The sequence below is a fragment of the Chroicocephalus ridibundus genome, chromosome 1 (assembly GCF_963924245.1).
Source record: "Chroicocephalus ridibundus chromosome 1, bChrRid1.1, whole genome shotgun sequence".
Classification (NCBI taxonomy): domain Eukaryota; kingdom Metazoa; phylum Chordata; class Aves; order Charadriiformes; family Laridae; genus Chroicocephalus; species Chroicocephalus ridibundus.
This window is the reverse complement of record NC_086284.1, coordinates 106315567-106333685: the sequence shown is the minus strand read 5'-3', so window position 1 is coordinate 106333685 and position 18119 is coordinate 106315567. Positions and strand designations below refer to the sequence as shown.

Below are 18119 nucleotides of genomic sequence, written 5' to 3'. Positions count from 1 at the left end.
AGTAGGAAAAAAGATGATTAGCAGAGCCGGCGCTATAAAGAGAATTAATTTATGGTACACACCTTGTGTGAAGCACTCAGATGAGCTAGAGACAGGCTTGTCCTTGCACATACGCAGGATCTGAAAGTTCAGCCGGCTTCAGCCCTTGAGACAGCCTGAGAGCCGATGCCAGCAGGGCTCTGTCGCGGCACTGCCAGGCTCGTGCCCCTGCCCTCCTCTTCTCCTGGCAGCTGCAAGGGCAGGGGGTGCCGTTCCTTCCGTGCCCGTCCGGCAGCAATTACGGCTTCCCAGGAAGCATTTCTGCTAACACGAGTCTGTTTAGCAGAACTCAAGCTTACGCAGTCAGAGATGTGTGGGAGGGTTTGGCAGATTTGGGTGCTTTAGGTAAAGTCTTATTGAGACAGAGGAATAGATGGAAGAAATTAAATAAAGACGCATCAGTGAACCAAATTACAGGTAGGCAAAAATACATGCTTACGAGCTTCCTGTGGCAAAATACATTAAAAACAGTAAAGATTACAGAAAGCAACGCTTCTTACCCCTTATGCCTTCTGAAGCACCCCTCTCTCTCCCATAGCTGTGAGAGAACGCATGGAGAACATGTGTTCTCCAGAATTTCATCCGACTATCCTGTCTTACTCTATTTGTTTAGCAACACTTGGAGCAGTGAGGCCATGGTGGCAGCGGCCACAATGGCTGTTTTAATAAGCTCACCCTTAGGTTGCACATCATTGCTCCAACAAAGCTTTCTTGAGGAGCTGCTTAAGAAAATGTCAGTGTGCTTTCACTTAGATGCACTTTTCCCAGAATAATCAAGGGAAAGCAAAGAGACTGCCGCCCTGGTCCTCCCAGCATGGAAAATAATAATTTTTCCTCGGCTTTTGTTAAATTATTTTTTCCCACGCATTTACTCTTCAACCCTATCCTTGGGTCAGAGTAGAATGCTGAGTGGCCTAAGTGTGATGAATTTATTACTTTAAACTTTGCAGAGCACAGCATAAGGAGAGTGAGGTAACGGCATAAACAATGTGGAAAGACTTGAATATTTTCTAGTATAATTATTGGATATGTTTCGAGGTTTCCAAAACTTATGTGTTTTTTTTTTAAAGGATCAGTTTGGCTAGAGGAACAAAATTGGATCAAATCCATCGTGCATCCACACCTAAAAATGAGATTTGGGTCTGCAAGTTGAGAGTCTTGGGAACAGAAGTCTCCCTCCTCATATATAATTACGTATAGTTTCTGAAGAGGTGAAATGTCACATTATGAAGAGATGGAAAATACATTAAGAGAGAATGAGTTCATCTTCCTGATACAGAACAGTCCCTGCACAGTAATGGGATTATGACAGCGTTGGACATTTGAGAAAGTCTATACTTCTGTCTCTGCTCTATTTGATTTGTATACAAATGGATTTCCGTTCCCAGTAAGGGCCTTCTCTGAGCTACTGCAAACTTTAAAATGGGAAATAAAAATGGAATTTTGGGAAGATATGACCTGCCATAATTACTCGATGACATTGAAGCTTGCTACACAGACAAAAATACCAAGGAGGTACTGAAGTATCTCTGAGGTGGTAACACCTGTGGAGTTCCCTAAGTAAAAGTAGAGGACAAAGTTGTGGCATAGTTTGCACATCTGCTGTTTCTACCTGCAGGTGGGCAGGAGGAGACAAGGAGCTGGTGGAGGTTTTGCTCTGTCCCAGCCTCCTGGCTGAGGAAGGACACAGGGAGGGATGAAAACCTGTTAGTCAATTTTTACCAAAGAACGTAGCAGATAATTCATGTCCTAGACCCTTGAGACAGGGTAAATGGTAAAACTGCCTTCTAGCAGAGGTTTTTCACTTCACCCTTTGCTGCTGTTGACCACCGTGTTCTTTCTGAAGGGAAGCAACCATTCTTATCACTATCGAGCATAGATCTAAAAGCAAGATTTTTGGAAACATCTTTATATAGACTATGTAATAGTAATATTACAAATATCTAATATTATGCATATATATAGAGACATATAATGTACCAAGGAGTAGCAGAACAGCTCTCTTGTAATGCGGTTCAAGCAGATTTATATGTAGTGTAACAGATTAGCCAAATTTTTCTGAAGACCTTGGTACCGGCAGCTCTGTAAAGCTTCACTGCCGTTCCTTGAACAACCTAGGAAGAAAAGTTATTCCTAGGCATATATAAATTGTTTCTGTAAATAAAAGTCAATTTCATTTACAATTTGCAAAATGAAATACAGCAAAAACTCCACATTAAAAAAAGGCAAAATCCCAAATTCATAAAAATGCCAGGAATCAACAGATTAGACACACACATGGGGTAAGATTTAGACAGGATGAGTTTACTTCTACTTTTGGAAAGAAAGCATTGTTTTCGGGAACAAGAAAAACTTCAACTTAGCGCTGTGGAATGAGAAAGGATAAGCAAGAAATCAGCGTGCAAATTGAATTATAATGCATAATAATACAGTTCTATTAGAAACGTAAATCTTGGTAATAACGCCTGTTAAGAGCCGCAGTTCAATCGGAGTGGCGCACAACTGTCTCACCAGCCCAGCCCCCTACTTACTGCTCTTACCTTTCCTTTGACACATACGCGGTACCACCACTGCTGCACACAGCGTACACCGCCACTACCTGTTCTGGCAGGTATTTACTACTCTTAGACTGGTTTATATGGCTAATGACGAATCTCACTCTGAATATCTTAATCCGCGAATTCTGCGGGACATTGCGTTTGGACAGAAGCCACGGATTTCACGGGGGGCTTTGGGGATGCTCAGGAGATGACAGGTATATGCGATCTTTCTGAGCTGCAACAAACAGGAACTTCGTCTAAGGGTCTGGAGAGGCACTAAAATGCCGCTGTCTGCACTCTCCTGTTCTATTTCACGACCCACAGACACACTCCACCCCACCACAACTAAAGCGCAGTGTTTACACACAGAAAGAATATCAATGCCTTAATGCAGGGATCAGCTCACACTGTCTCATCTGTCTCTAGGAGGGCACAAATGGCAAACAGTAGCCCACAAATATACCATATAGAACAAGTATTTTGGACCTATGATACAGTTTATATTTATTACTTTTACTGAGATCACAGAATCAAATGTTTTAAGATTACAACTGGTAAATTATACATATGTAATAGTTTACAAAACAAAATATTGGCCTTCAATGTGTCATAGTACAGTGTAGACCTTGTACAATTCAGTTCAAATGAATTTATATTTTGCATAATATTTATGATGTAAACTGGCTGACATAGCAGTGCTCTATAAATGTTAACTCTCTTCGATTAGACACGTACTATAATGAAAAAAGGGTTTTTGACACATCTTGTTTTTTCAAAGGGTACTGGTATTTCATCCAAGTTATCTGCAATGCACAAAGTGACACTTCCCAGAATATGCCGAGTGTATAAAGAGGCCCATGAAATAAACCGAGCAAAACCAAACGTTGTGCTTTCCCATTAGTCTTCCCTACAATACCTCTCCTGTTTTATCTTATCTGATGTTAGGCAGATGACCTGGCAATAGCAATTAAATGGATTTATTGCTATACAGGAGTATTACGCCATCTCTAATTTACTTGAATTCAGTCTATTATTTCCTGTATCTGATGGGATTTTAACAACACATATATGCTTGACTGTCAATGAGTATGTTTCATATGATAAACTATCTGAAAATTTCACAGTTCATAAGATAAATTGTGTAAACCAGTTCCTATAAATTAAAAGACAAATTATGCTGTCACTTAAAGTGGTATAAGTCTGAAGCAGCTCCTGCAAAGCCAAATGATGTAATGAAGTTACTCAGAATTTACACAGGTATAAGTAAAACCGGTGTAACTATTTTACCCTGTAAGTGGGAGTAATGGAGACCCAAATACTCGTTTGTGTATATATGTACGTGTTTGTGTTTATATATGCACAAGTATACACACGCGCACACAAAAAAATATGCATTTGGCCACAGATAAGTTATACATGTGCCCATCTATGTGTTTCAACACGGGCTGCGCAAGGCTGAAGTACGTGGAAATGATTTTAGTGTCCTTACAGTGACCGGGAGCCTCTACAGACAACTTTCAGGGCAAATGACACTGGGAGTTTTGTTTTCGAACTGCAACTCTGCGGTGCCCTGAGCAGCGGGGCAGTACCAGCATGTGTGGTACAGTGTGTCTGGAGAGAAGTTCTTACACCACTCACCTGGAAAGACTAAGAATGTATTTGGGGCGTTTTAAATTTTGTATGCTATCACTGAAAGCTTGCACTGGTAATAAAATCTTCTAAACTACAAAGCTACAATTTGTGGTGCCAGCTGAGGACCTGACAATTTCGTTAAGAGTCATTACCGGTACACATGATAAACCAGAAATATCTGCATTTGCAGCGTTATTCAAAACAAGAATGTTGAAGTCGCTTTACTATACAAGCTAGTATCAGTGTACCCACAGTAAAAAACCCTTTTGAAAATGTTACCAATGAGAAGCATGAATGCAATGATGCACTCTGGCAACTCTATAAAAATTAAAAAAAGGAACAAACCCCTCCAAACCAGCAACTTTTTTTCTTAAAATTGCAGCCCATGCTCAGAGAATCTAATCTTGGCTCTTGCCATAGGCTCCATCTGCCTCAGTGACACAGAACCCCACGGCATTCATTAGCCCGAGGAGAAACACTCACCTGAACACATTGCCGAAACCCCACAATTATTAAGGCTTCACCCTCACAAGTCCAGTTTAAAGCCTGGCCTGCCCTAAGGATGGTCAAAGTCAAGGCTTATAGTAATTCCCTGGCATTTTGGAGTGGGTTTTAAGTGAGGGAGCATCACCCCCTGGCCATCGCAATTTCATCTAAAGCCTTGTGGCTGGCTCTGGGTCTTCGGGGGTGCCTGGGTGGCAGCAGACACTGGGCAGAGAGGCTGAGCTGGAATTTAACTCGTGTGAATGTGGGCACTGAGAAGCAAGATAGCTTTCAACAGTCTGAAATGGATTATTTGGGGTCTGTAGTACTGCCCTTATGGTGAAGCAGCTACAGAAGTCATTTGTATTGTTAAATAAACTGACTGTAGAAAAGCTGTAGGTTTGTCTATATTGCATTTTTTCCCCTTACACTGGGCCCAAAACAAGTTCCCTTGAGTACAGCAGTAGTTGGACTGGATGAAAAGTGGAAGCAAACAGATATTTTTATTTTCAAGGAAACACCGGGAATGCGTGCTTTGCTGGCTTTTTTGCGTCTAACTTTGCCTGACGTGGTGCAAAGAGCTAGAATACAACGAAGTAAAACACCGCAAAGCCTTCCAAATTGGGGTTTTGACTTTTTATAGCCATATATACATATTTATATATGTATATAAATGGTGGAAAGACGGAGAAAGTAGCTTTTTGAATGGTTCATCCTTCGTAATCACATCATACATTGTTTCAGCTCTATTTTTAAAGAGGCACCCAGGAGTTTCTCTGTAGCGTTTTCACTTCAACACAAGAAGCCGCATGAGAGAAGACGCCCTTGCCACCCTGACAACTCAGAGAAACTTCATTCCCATCTAGAGGACTCCCACTGACTAGAAGCCTGACCTTGCTCCCATTGACTCCTACCAGCTCCAGTGGTAAATCCCGGAGGCGTGCAGCATGAACCGCAGGCACCTGTGCGAAGTCAGTCTGTTGTCTGACTTCTTTAGGAGATGGTATGTGGTTGTTTTTTTTTTTTTGGTCCAGAGACCTTTATGACTTGCTAGTTGAGAGATTTTAGAAGCAAAGCGTAACAAGGAGCTTTGAGCTTGAGGTGTCACAAAATCAAAAATCTACGACTTCTCTAAGAAAAAGATGGTAGCAGAAAAAGAATATACATCTATACAGTGTGCACACATGTATACACATATACTCCTGTTTCATGCAGAAAGCTTTCTAAATAAAAATATACAAAAAATAACCAGTGCCATACATTATGTAAACTCACAAGGTGTACTTTCAACACAAATTTGAAGCATAAATTAAGAGAGCAAGAAAGAGAGAGACAGAGACGATAGCAAAACATTTTAAATATAGAATTTGCACAATTGGTATTTTTGTTAAATAAGAATAAATAAATTCATTACATCCGTTCACATACCAGTTGTAAAAACAATAAATTATTTTATTTTTTTCAGTGCTGTGTTGCTTTTTTTTTTTTTTTTTACAATTGTGATTAATCCACAAGATTATTCCCTCTCCCCCTTGTGATAAAACTGTTTCCACAGGAGGGCAGCTAAATTTAATTTCTTGTATACAGTCAAACCAAAGATGACAGGCTTTTTCCTAGTGAGATTGTCTTATTTGAGAAGCAGTTGCTCTAAAACCCACCGATGTTTACGGGTACAACTCCACGCAAAGGTGCTGGAGATGTGTGTCCCCAAAAGTCAGCAAAGAGCAATGCTCCGGGTTTCTATCCCCTGGATGCATTTTCTGAATCCTGTTTGGCAACACTCGGTGGTAATGTAAACAATGACATAACAGTGTGAGTGACAAGGAATTTAGTTGAGAACAGAAGCTGAAATGACAAAGTCACATACCTTGCACCAATTTTTTTCATCAGTTACATGAGATATAGCCATGACTGACACAAGCAAGGTTTGGAACTGGAATCTGATTACAGAGAACAGCTCAAAAGCAAGTGCAAACTAGAGCAGGCTGACCTAGTATAACTTACACTTTTAGGGTTGCTTCCTTGGTCTGTCTCCTTTGCCCTCTCACCATCTAAAGGCAACTGCTTTTTGCTCATCACAGAATCACAGAACGGTCGGGGCTGGAAGGGACCTCTGGAGATCATCTAGTCCAACCGCCCTGCCAGAGCAGGGTCACCTGGAACAGGTGAATGCCTCATGCCAATTTGCTTCGTTACTACACCGGTGAAAAGGGAAAAATCACTCTAGTGGTTTGTTCTCATACTTATTTATTTTTTATAAATAAACTCTTTCTATGAAAAAAGATACTCAATCTAAGGAAGCATTAAATTTATACCCGCGTATGGTATTACTCTTCTGGAGCCTGAATAGCATCCAAAAGCTTTACTCATCCTGTTGAATATATAATAAATTATTACTATGATGCAAACACAAATACTTGCACATTCTGTCTCTATTATGATAAAACACATGCCACTTAATACAGCAGTTCTATGTTGAGACAAATGTTAAGTCTACACTGAGACGCATTAAGTCTCCATATTTTTCCTCTCATGATGGTTTCTATTTGTTATGAACTTTTTTGAGAGGTTCTAGAACATGTTTAATACATATATATAAGTACAAAAATTAGATTATTTGAAAGGAAAATAAGACACTTCAAAATGATCCTCTGTTAATAGGAAGAGAAGGCATAAGTCTTAACTTTCTAGAACTCTGCAACTATTCAGAGCCTTGATCTCAGTTCTTAGGGTGGGATCACAGACTAAGTGGGGAATTTTCCTCAAGATCCACAATTTTGCATAGTCCTACTCCTAATAAAAAGGCCACACCATTCTTGGAAGCTGAAGATGACTAGTAACATTCGCTGGCAATTCATTTTGTCAGAGGAAGAGGCCCTGCCCCTATTACTGTTTATTTAGAACAGGCTACACAAATAGATACTTCTCCAGGTTTCATACTTGTAGATGTAGCAATTCTATGCTGTGTTGAAACCATCACATGCTTTCTTAGAGTTCATACAAACATGCCACAGTTGCAAAAACATGTTTGTGTCAGCCTGGAGTGAGACCTGCCCTTCTTGCTATGCGCGCCAACAAGTTTTCTCTCCTGATCTCACGACTGGGATTTTCAGAGGCGCCTGGGGTATTTCAGTGCTCCAGGACCACTGACTTACAGCTGCGAGGCTCGTCTGAAAATCCTCCTGCAGTCTCATACTCACCTGTGGGGATGAAGGGAGGAATGAAAAACAGACGAGATTCTTTTTTCATCCACTTATTACAACTATTTCTTTTGGTACCTGTTATTTTAGAGCTTAATTCAAAGCCTGCTGATGCAAAAGGAAGCGATTTTGACAGGGTTGCTATGAGGCCTCCACCTGTTACCTGCATAAGGTGAAATGCCCATCTCGGTCACAGAACTTCCACCAGACAAGAATGGGATTCAGAAGCTGCTGCCAGTGAAAACAATTACTAGTACGGTAATTGTTACAGTACAGCTACTGCCTGTACTGTGGAAACAGTCTTATTGGTATCGGGCAAGTCCTCCACATCCTGATGTGGTTTGACTTCCTAGTCACCCCTCTTCCTCCCAGATGTGGTAGACATACAAAACATGAATGCCTTCTGTAGCTTTAAAAAAACAAAACAAAACAAAACCAAAACCACACACACAACAATCAAAAAAGACAAATAGTTACAAACTTTTGCTGGTAAGATGAATACCAGAGTTAGACATGATGGACAAAACAGTGATAAAATATTAACTGCTTGCTGTGTTTTTTTGACCTTTATAGCCTCTTCAGAAGATCCAGGTACATTACACATTGTTAGATTCAAGGTGGAAGCCATAGAGAAAATAACAGAGAAAGCAGTTGAACACAGCCTCAGAATATCTGAGTTAGAAGACACTTGATTATCTTACCTGTAATTTTTGGTTCTCTAACTAGTTTCTACAAAATACAGTATGCCTTTGTTTTATGGAAAGAAGAAGCTGGCAGCCATTGTTCATCGACAACCCGGACCCCAAGCTGTGACACAGCTGGAACTAGTGGAAGGTTGACAAGCAAAGTGTACACAAATTCCTTCTAGCAGCCAAATCCTCCTCCTGTGTGCACCTGACACACACAGGGTGAGGAGTCACTGATGGTGCTGGTATTTCAGCAACGTACATGCGGGAATCCCTGGTCTGCAAGCTGCTGCACTGCTCCTTCTCAGAATTACTTGGTGGAAACACAGTATTTGTCATAGAGTAATGATCTGCTGTCAGGAAATTCCTAGCACGAAAATGTGTTTCCTTTTGTCAAAACCAAAAGGTATTGTTTTTTAAAACCAGCAGCAAGCTCTTCGTTTTCCAGTAAAACATCTGCGGCCCTTTCTGAAGAATGGATCGAGTCCACAAGGGCTGCAGATATACTTTGGTCAATCACTTTGCCTATGTACTTTGTCTTTTGATTTTTTAATAGAACCAAGTGATATAAAGTGACATACCAAATGAAAGATATTTACAAAACAGTATAAAACAAGCTACTGTGGTATCATGGGTACATGTGACGCTTTCTAAGCACATACTGTATTAGAGGTAGGTGAAAAAGGGGAGATGATTCTGTAACCTTCAAATATCCCAGGATCCTCCATTCACTAGTTTTTCTTCTTTTGCATTATTTTATTTTATACTTTTGCAGACACAGAGGGCTTATAACAACTTTAATGCTTAGTTTTTTGACATATTAAGATCACCCTACTATTACTTAAAGCAGTGCACATCTTCATTTGGTCCAAATAGGCAGATTCTGCCCATAATTTGAGACTGTATGTAAGTACATTGAAGCCTTTGCTTCTCTCTCTGGGCAGACCTAATACCAGTATGTCAACAATGGCTTAATCAAACCTCTTTCAAAGAAGGTCGCAACCACAGGTTAACACTTTTTCAACAAGCACTGTTTAAACGCTGACGGTCTCTGCGAGAGAAGACATCCCTTAGCTAATTTTCCATGCCCGTCTTTGCACTGGACAGTCCTGGTGTGCCATCCCGTGTCACATGTTCGAGAACAAGAAAGCCACGGCCCCGTAACCCAGCGGGGTTGCGTGAGCTGTGGAGTTACTTTGCTGCTGCTGCCGCCGCCACTGCTGGTGACAGAGTTAGTCATTTGCCCTTGCTTCTTTGGCACGAAGAAACTGTAGCGGACATCCACTGGTTGAGTGGGGTCAGTCGCAAGTATCTGCACAATAAGAACCTCTTTTGTGGCAGAGTGTCCCATCGCGTGCAAGAAATCATCTTTGTGACTCCAGCCGCTGTAGTTCATGACAGTCCCATTGATGTCAATGATTGTTTCTGAAGTGGAGATCATGTATTTTCCATTAACAAGGTACTCACCGTTTTTCTTTTTCAGGGCCAGGTAGGCAGTGAACCTGCTCTGGTCCTTGGTCTTGAACTGCCGAACTTTGATGTGGGTTGCCCCTTCCGGGATTTTCACTATATCCGTGTAGCCCTTGCTGAATGAAGGGAGAAGAAAAAAAAGTATTCAGTAGCTGGTGTGAAATAAACCTCAGGTCTTACTGGAAAGCCCAGTGAAGTCACTGGAATGACACATCTTGCTTCATTTTAGTTCAAGCCCTGAATCCATCTGGCTTGAGGCTCATCTAAGATTAGTTTAACAAGGTTCCACTGTTTGTCTATTGATTTGTTCTTTATGTTCTTGAAGAAATATCTACCACACTTGAGTTGCTTAATCTTAAGTTTTAGTAACGATTTTACGTGAGTCAGATACAAGAGGAATGAAAAATAACAGATAGCTTATATATTTCAGCAAAGGGTGGGAGATATGAAATACGATGCACGCTTTGCCTGCCAAGGAAAGATAATGAGATATGCATTGGTTACAGCTGTTTCTTGCTGTCTTTGCTATAATGATGATTAAGGAAAGCATGAGCAGAGTAACAGCTGGATAGAGGTACCTTGGGATCATATAAAAATAATCTTGATCACTGAGAAAAAATTTGTTTACTTTGAAATTCATAAAGCCAAAGATTAATTGTCAAGTGTCTAATACGAGGTGCACCCAAATGTTTAATTTGTACCACCACAGAGTTCTCTCAGTTGCTACTTATGAAGTAACTTAATGCAGATTAGAAAAAGGTATTTAACTCTTCTACGGAAAGTGACAAGCATTCAAAACCTGCAAGTGTGCTGGAACGTATCATTATCTCAAGTATGTTATTTGTTTTAACTTTACTGATATATAGAAAAAAATCTGAAGACTACACATAGCTATAAGCTACCAGCTGGACTTTGGAGACATGCATTTTTCGTTTCTAAACCTGTGACAAAACATTCTTCAAGTATCTCATATCTGAAAAGTTTAGTGCTGAAACTTTTAGAAAAAAAGGGATGAGAAAATATACTAAAAATATATAGAAGTGAAGGTGTCTCCCTTGGGATTGCCTAAAGAACAGACTGATAATTTCAAGAATTTTTTGGCTGTAGAGACCGCACAGGCTACAGATTAAACGCTTGTGCTATTCCCCTGCTATTGCCAGCCGCTATGGGACAATGAATAAAACTCTATTGATTTAGCACCTCCATAAACCTGAAGGTATATGGTGCAAAAAACAGGCTGGGGGGACTCTGCTCTACAGTACTGCATACATATTTTTACGTAACAGTTGCCAAAATAACTCTGTTATTAACATTAAAAATGTTATTAAAGTTACAAAATCATTTGTTTAAAAACTAAAAGCAAAGCTGGAGAATTCCAGTCATGTGCACAAAGAACTTTAACGCTCCACGTGCAGAAAGAAGCACTTAATTCTCCTGTTTCACAACTTCTGACTATTTGGCGTTACTGCCTTTTTAAGAAAGTTCTTAGGAAACAAGTTTTCCAGAAGATTATGTTTTGATTGCTTTAAAAGAAAAAAGTACAAACAAATGTTATTATGGCAATTGTCTGCAACGGGAAATACTAGTTTCCCCTTGTACGTTTAATAGTTTCCCAGTACATTTTAATGAACAGGTTGCTACAGTTCGGTTTCTAATGGACAGCAATGTAGGAGCTGCTATTTTTCAGTGTAGAAAAGATAATTTTACTATAGCCACTGCCATTTTATATGCATAAACAAGTTTACAGACAATTGAGTTTTCACTATTTTAATAAGGGGTTTAATTTAAAGTCAATTGCTCACATAAGGGAATTGCCTCAAGCAATATTTCCAGCAAAAACTAAATCCTCGTCACCCCAACATTAAATCAAAATCAAGTTAGAACATGCTTGTTACTTACAGGTTGACTATTACTTTCTAAACAGGACAATATTTTGAAGGCATTGAGGTTGAATTAGTATTTTACTGTCTGACCAGTCTCACTTAAGTTAAAGGTATGATTTGAGGAGTAAGATGGTAACTTCACAGGAATAATTATAATAGAATCTCACCATTTCCAAGTATATCTATGCTACAAATCTGGCCACACTGAAACTCATGGAGTCCCTTTAACATTTTTGCTGGAGCCTGGATTCCAGCAAAGGATCATTACTGAATCCCATGAAGTGTATGTCACACTGTCTTCTTCATTTAGACATCCCAGACATTTCAATATTTACAAATTGGAAAAGATTTGGTTTATATAATAACTAATTTGGATGGAAAGTCATTCTTTTTGGCAGAGGTGTTTTGGCATCCTTAGGTGAGTAATCATTGGTTTACCAGGAAGAAGATTAGTTATGTTTATTTTTAGAATAAATTCACTTTCAAAGCCATTTTTGGCTGCTATTAATCAGTATGTCAAAATGTATAGAAATAAAAGGTCATTTCAGGAGTCAGATTTCAACTTCTGGTAGCTTTCAATATGCTATGTAAGAATTTGGAAGATATAAACCAAAATCAAGTTTATGTACATTTGAAAAGATAGTACACTAATGGAGTCACAGATACCGAGTAGAAATTGTCAACTGAAAGTTTCTATGAGTAGATCACTACAGCAGTCCTGTGAGAGCTTAGAATCTGTATAAATGATAATTAAAAATCCTCATTTTCCTATGAATCTTTATAATTGAAGAGGGAGGGTAACAAGAGTTCAGACAGAAGGCAGACTTACTTGACATTGGTACCTCCCTACAAAGCTTGCTGATGCCCTCAATATGGTCAGGGAACACCATGGGGGCAGTTCCTTCTATTTTACTTGTATTAAGTTTTATTACAGTTAAAAGCTGAACTCTGACAGAAAGATGTCTCATGGATAACTGCTATAAATATTTTGACTTAAAAAAACCAACCCATCTGGAGATTGATATTATGCCAATGGACACGAAGGGATATAGGAAATGCCATGTTTAAGCCTATGTTTACTTTTAACATCTCATCTAGTCATCTAAACTCCACATACGCTCAGGAGTATGAATGTATTTTTAGGGTATAATCTCTCTCAGCTATGAAGGAAGACTTTTACAGCTGTGCTCTAATGCTGTCTGCTTCTCTCCACAAACTACACAAGGAATTAGTGTCGCTCAATCAGGTGGGATGTCCTCATTGTCATTCAACATCAGATGAGATGAAACATGCCCTCTGTGTGTACTTTCTAACACAGCATCATCTGGGAAATGCAGAGGTTTGGATACATCCAGATTATTCTGACTCCAAAAACTTTCTGATTCATTCCTCTCTTCCCTTCCTCCTCTCGTCTAGAAACCACAAGCCATCTGACCAGCAAGATTAGCAAGCAGCACAAGATACTATGGCTTATTCTAGGCAAACTTCCTATTACTGGCGGCTCACCTGTACCACTGGCACTTTGTGTCAGAAATGGACTGGGTACAGTGTTTTGCCAGTTGATTTTTAGGCATTTTCAGGGTATAGTTAAGAGGCCAGCTGTAAACATCTGGAAAGCGCAATAAAGCACAGGCAATGTACTTTTTTGTTCAATCTTCATGTGAAAGTAAATTGCATTTCGGGACAGAAAGCAAGCAAGCACATGGCACAGATGCACAACAGGATACATCTACTAATACTCAAGATCAATACCTCTTTTTGGTAAAGGTTCCCATGACTTTTGTGCAGCTGGAATTGTCTCCTCCACACACCCCACATTTGTCATATTGGAGCTTTGAACCAATGATGCCATCACAACCAGTTCGGATGCATTTTCCACGGACGCAGACTGAATTACTGTACGGTCGACACTCAGTACCATCAGTTACCTAGGCAATCAAGTGACAGTTAGTTAAAACTACCAGGGAAAAGATTTGCTTTTGTGAATCTGACTGGCAAAACCTAGTTGCTTATTTATGTCCCCCATACAGAACAGAGTGCCTACCCTGACAGCCCAGACTGAGTTTCTCTAACGTTCCCAGCACAAAAGCTGATGAAATTTAGCAAAAGGCTGAAAGTAATGACAGACAACTCCACTGTAAGGCTCTAAAATGACCCTGGCTTTAATGATGATCTCACAGCTTATTCCTAATAACAGTACTTGTAGATAGTGTTGCATTTGAGCTATCCAGGATGAAATGTGACCTTCATAACATTTCGAGGCCGAAAACTGCAAGTATAAGTGTGGGAGACATTTCAGTTTGAATTGCATCTGATATAACAAACTGGCCACAAGTTACATCTATGGTAATTGGCTAATTATTCTAAACTAATTAGCTCCATAAGAGTTACTCTCAACTCCCTTAACATAAGTCAGGGTAAGACTTATTCTTTTGCTCATATTACTCTTTCTTCTCCAGAAAACCCCAGAATGACAGATGATTCTCCAGGTAGAAAACCCTTTATCTACTACTGAAAACAAAGTAGTGCAGAGAGCACTAAGAGGCCCATATTTTTTATGATTCTACATACAGAGATGTGGAAAAACTTATCTCATTCTAGAGGCCAATTCTGGCCCTAATATATAACCAGTGGATCAAACCATTAAATCTAATCACGCAGTTAAATCTTTGAATCATATGATTAACTTCTTTTGCCTTGTTATAGGGAAAGATTTCTAAGATACAGGACACTTCTAAACTGGAGCATGAAATCATGATTGGAGATGCCATTACCTTCTGAGAAAATACCACATAATAGCCAGTTCCTTTGGCTCGGCAGGTGAGCTTGCAAACGTCTCCGGGAAGTACTCCAGCGTACTTGGGGACCCATTCAACAAATGTCTTGACACCCTTTGCGTCAGACTGATAGCCATTCCTTGCTTCACACTGCTCTTGTCGGAAAGATTTAGCTGTAGAATTATTCACATCATTAGTGACTATTTCAGACCACACTGCAAATATCATTACGCCCATCTATTATTTCAACTTCTTTTTTACATGATTTTTAAGTTATGTCACTTCACCTCTTTAGTTAGAACTGGCCTTCAAATCCTTCAACTGTTTTAGCTTGGAAATCTTCCCATGACATAATAAGCATTAAAGGACTAAAGTCTGCATTACGGTTCATTTTCCAGGACTGAAATTCCTTTTCATTCAAGTGTCCTTTCTATATGGCGTCAGGGTGGGGATGGGGGAAGAATTACAGTATTGTATTAATGATGAATGTCTTGCCTTGGTAAATACATTTTGCAGAAACTACAATGCACCTTTGTTGTTTCCTTTCACAGTAGCTGTTCAATATTTACTATCAAGGAACATAGAGGATGGAGCACGAAGGCACTTACCATTTGCCGGGCAGGGTGCGACGTTGCAGGAGCGGTAGATGGCCCTCTTGCCGGTGCAGTACCGGCCGTTGTTCCTAGGAGCTGGGTTATTGCAGTGACGATAAGCAAACTGCACTCCTCCGCCACAGGTACGCGAGCACTGTCCCCAAGGCCCCCAGGACCCCCAGTTACCATGGCTTGAAGCCTGAAATATATGGAACAGCAGGAAGTAAGGACATCATCCAAGCGCAAATAAAGGTCTCAAAAACACTGCTAATGTTTTCCTCAATTGAAGGTGATTCCTTGGTCATTTTAATCAGGCATAACAGGTCTTAAGAGCCTTCTTGCTCCCAGCACAGTTAATTTCTGTCTTTTATCCGCACATTGATGACATCTCATTTGGCACTGTGCATGCAAAGGCAATAGTAGGCCTTGCTCTGCACAGCTGCCTTCAGCTTGTCTCATGGAAGACACCCATGCACCAGAAATAGCGCCCATAGTCTCATGTGCTGTGGTCTTATTTTTTGCTATTCCTACCATTAGGGGCCATTAAACTAGCTCCAGGGGATTCGGCTCCCAGAATATGTTCATAAGGCTAATCTATGATTAATTAAATGCAATTATTGTGATGTGTAGGTATTGTTCTGAATTACCGGCAAGAGACGGACTTGTCAGATATAGTTTGCAACTCTGTCAAATTGGCTACCTAGAAAGAATATTGCAACAGCATGTAGAAGTATATAATTCCATGAAAACAGCTGTTATAAGGGCTGTAGCTTGATTGAACGCTTGCAATAGTTTGCAAATATCTTCACAAAGCTCTACAAGTCCATACCTTTTCTGTGGATGTAACAGAAGGGCCAGTGCTACTGTCTACCCGGTAAAGTTAGAAGCATCTGAACTGTGCAGTTGACAGTTCTCATGAGCCTGGGGACTCTTCAGATGTATAAAGTTGACAGAAGGGATTCTGTCATTGGAGGTACAAACTTTTCTGCTGCAGAAATTATGTTCTGGATGAACTTCATCCACCTTTCTCTTCACTACAGTTAGGGCCCTGGGGTTTCTCAGATGAGGGCTGTAAATTAAATTTACAGATTTAATTTACCTTGCAGGCCATTGACAAGAAGTTGGGAAGCTAAGAATAGGTCCTTGACAATCCTTCCGTATGAGACATGACTTACCGAATGGGCAAGTCCTCTACTCTAAAGGGATGCTCCCAGCTTTCTAGGAATGAAAGCTTTCATACTTGAAGAAGAAAACACGCTTCCTGAAACTCGGCAGCCTTTTTCCTATATCCCTCACCAACGACACTACAATTACATGCCAAAATATAAGGCAGCTTTCAATCTGACTTCCATAAAGTCCCCTTCACTCCCACAAAAGTCAACGCCTTTGAGGATCTTGCCTTCTAAAATTCCCTAGGGTCACAGCTGGTAACTTACTGAGTAGTATTTCTTCTTGGTTTTGTCAACGCATTTTCCCTGGAGGCAGATCCTCCCTTTTCCACATGGTGTTCCCTCCACAGCAGGCAGCTTCTTAGTCAGACAGACCATCTGACCTTGGCGCACAACTGCACACCAGAGGCGAGAGCAAACATCCATACCAGGACACACTGTGTATTCGGGTCCAAACGCCAGTTTGCACTGACGAATGGCATCGTAGGTTTGTCCCGGAAGCTCCTCGGGGCCCAGGATCTGCTTTCTCGGTTGGTCCAGCAAACAGTTACCTAAAAGAGCAAACCAACCTATTATTACTCATTTCCTAGTTTTCTCTGCAGTGCTGGAAATCTGTCATTCAAGTCAGACAGACCGATAATGACATCGAACCTTATTCAAAGGATGCTGACGTGAACGGAAAGGCTCTCTGGGGTGTCATCTGGTTTTGGAGAAGGTCATACTATTGCAACTGTGTTCTCACCCAGCAGCATACCAGGTGTTGAGCTGCTTATTTCCAATCTGAGGGTGTAAATGAGTTTTACTCAGGTCCCTTTTGGCCTTTTATCCTGCTTTCCTTTATTTGAATTTACTCTGAACACATTCCACTCTATTTATCAGTCTGTGATTTAAGGAATGATCAAGACTCATGGCAAGCTGTCATTTGAGTTTTGAGACAGAATGTCAGAAGTGGTAAAGCTTCTAAAGGAATGCCAGAAAACCCACAAAAAACAGACTTGTAACCAATGAAGCACTTAAAAATAAAAGAAAAAAACCCAACAGATCAAAGGAAAAATATAAGCTGTGTATCAAAACTAATGTTGGCAGTAAATCTGGACTGGCTTTCCTTTCTGGACTGGCTTTCCTTGTAAGGAATAATACTTGGCTGCTTCTGGAATTAGTTTGAAGGGGGCTATCCATTTTATACAGAAATACATAAATAACAGAAAGAAAAGAAAAAAATAGCATAAACTTAAAGAATTGTATATGTGTTTTGAGATATATTGCAGAGATCAAGATTTATCTGGCACACTAAAAATGAGAATTCACATTTAGGTTCTAGAGGGTCTACTGATAGATTTTTTTTTTTTACTATTGAAAACCTCAGTTGTTGACATGCAGAACTATTTATTCAGTGTAACCTCTTTTACACTTCATGAAAGGGATATGTGGTCTGGGCAAGCTTCACTTACCCTTGGCCAAAATAACTTACCACAATCTACCTCACTTTGGAACTTACACCAGTATTCTTTAGTTGGATCATGGGTGAAAAAAGGCTATCTATAAAAACATCACTACTTACATGAAATGGAATAGAATTGCAAGCTATGGCGGTGAATTTCAACAAACCAAATACCCCATCTCTCAATGGCCCGGGTTTCCCTCCAG

The 18119-nt window shown here is 40.1% G+C and overlaps 1 protein-coding gene across 1 annotated transcript in view; it reads right to left on the bottom strand.

Annotated features, from left to right (window-relative positions):
* Positions 1-2339: 2339 nt before the first annotated feature.
* ADAMTS5 (ADAM metallopeptidase with thrombospondin type 1 motif 5) overlaps positions 2340-18119 on the bottom strand; it is a 48613-nt gene continuing 32833 nt past the window's right edge. The window contains exons 4-8 of the mRNA XM_063347154.1: positions 16740-17023; positions 15319-15502; positions 14708-14883; positions 13686-13861; positions 2340-10166 (exon numbers count right to left, since the gene is read on the bottom strand). Coding sequence (XP_063203224.1) covers positions 9590-10166; positions 13686-13861; positions 14708-14883; positions 15319-15502; positions 16740-17023 — 1397 coding nt within the window. The 3' untranslated portion in view covers positions 2340-9589. The remainder of the gene's footprint in view (positions 10167-13685; positions 13862-14707; positions 14884-15318; positions 15503-16739; positions 17024-18119) is intronic.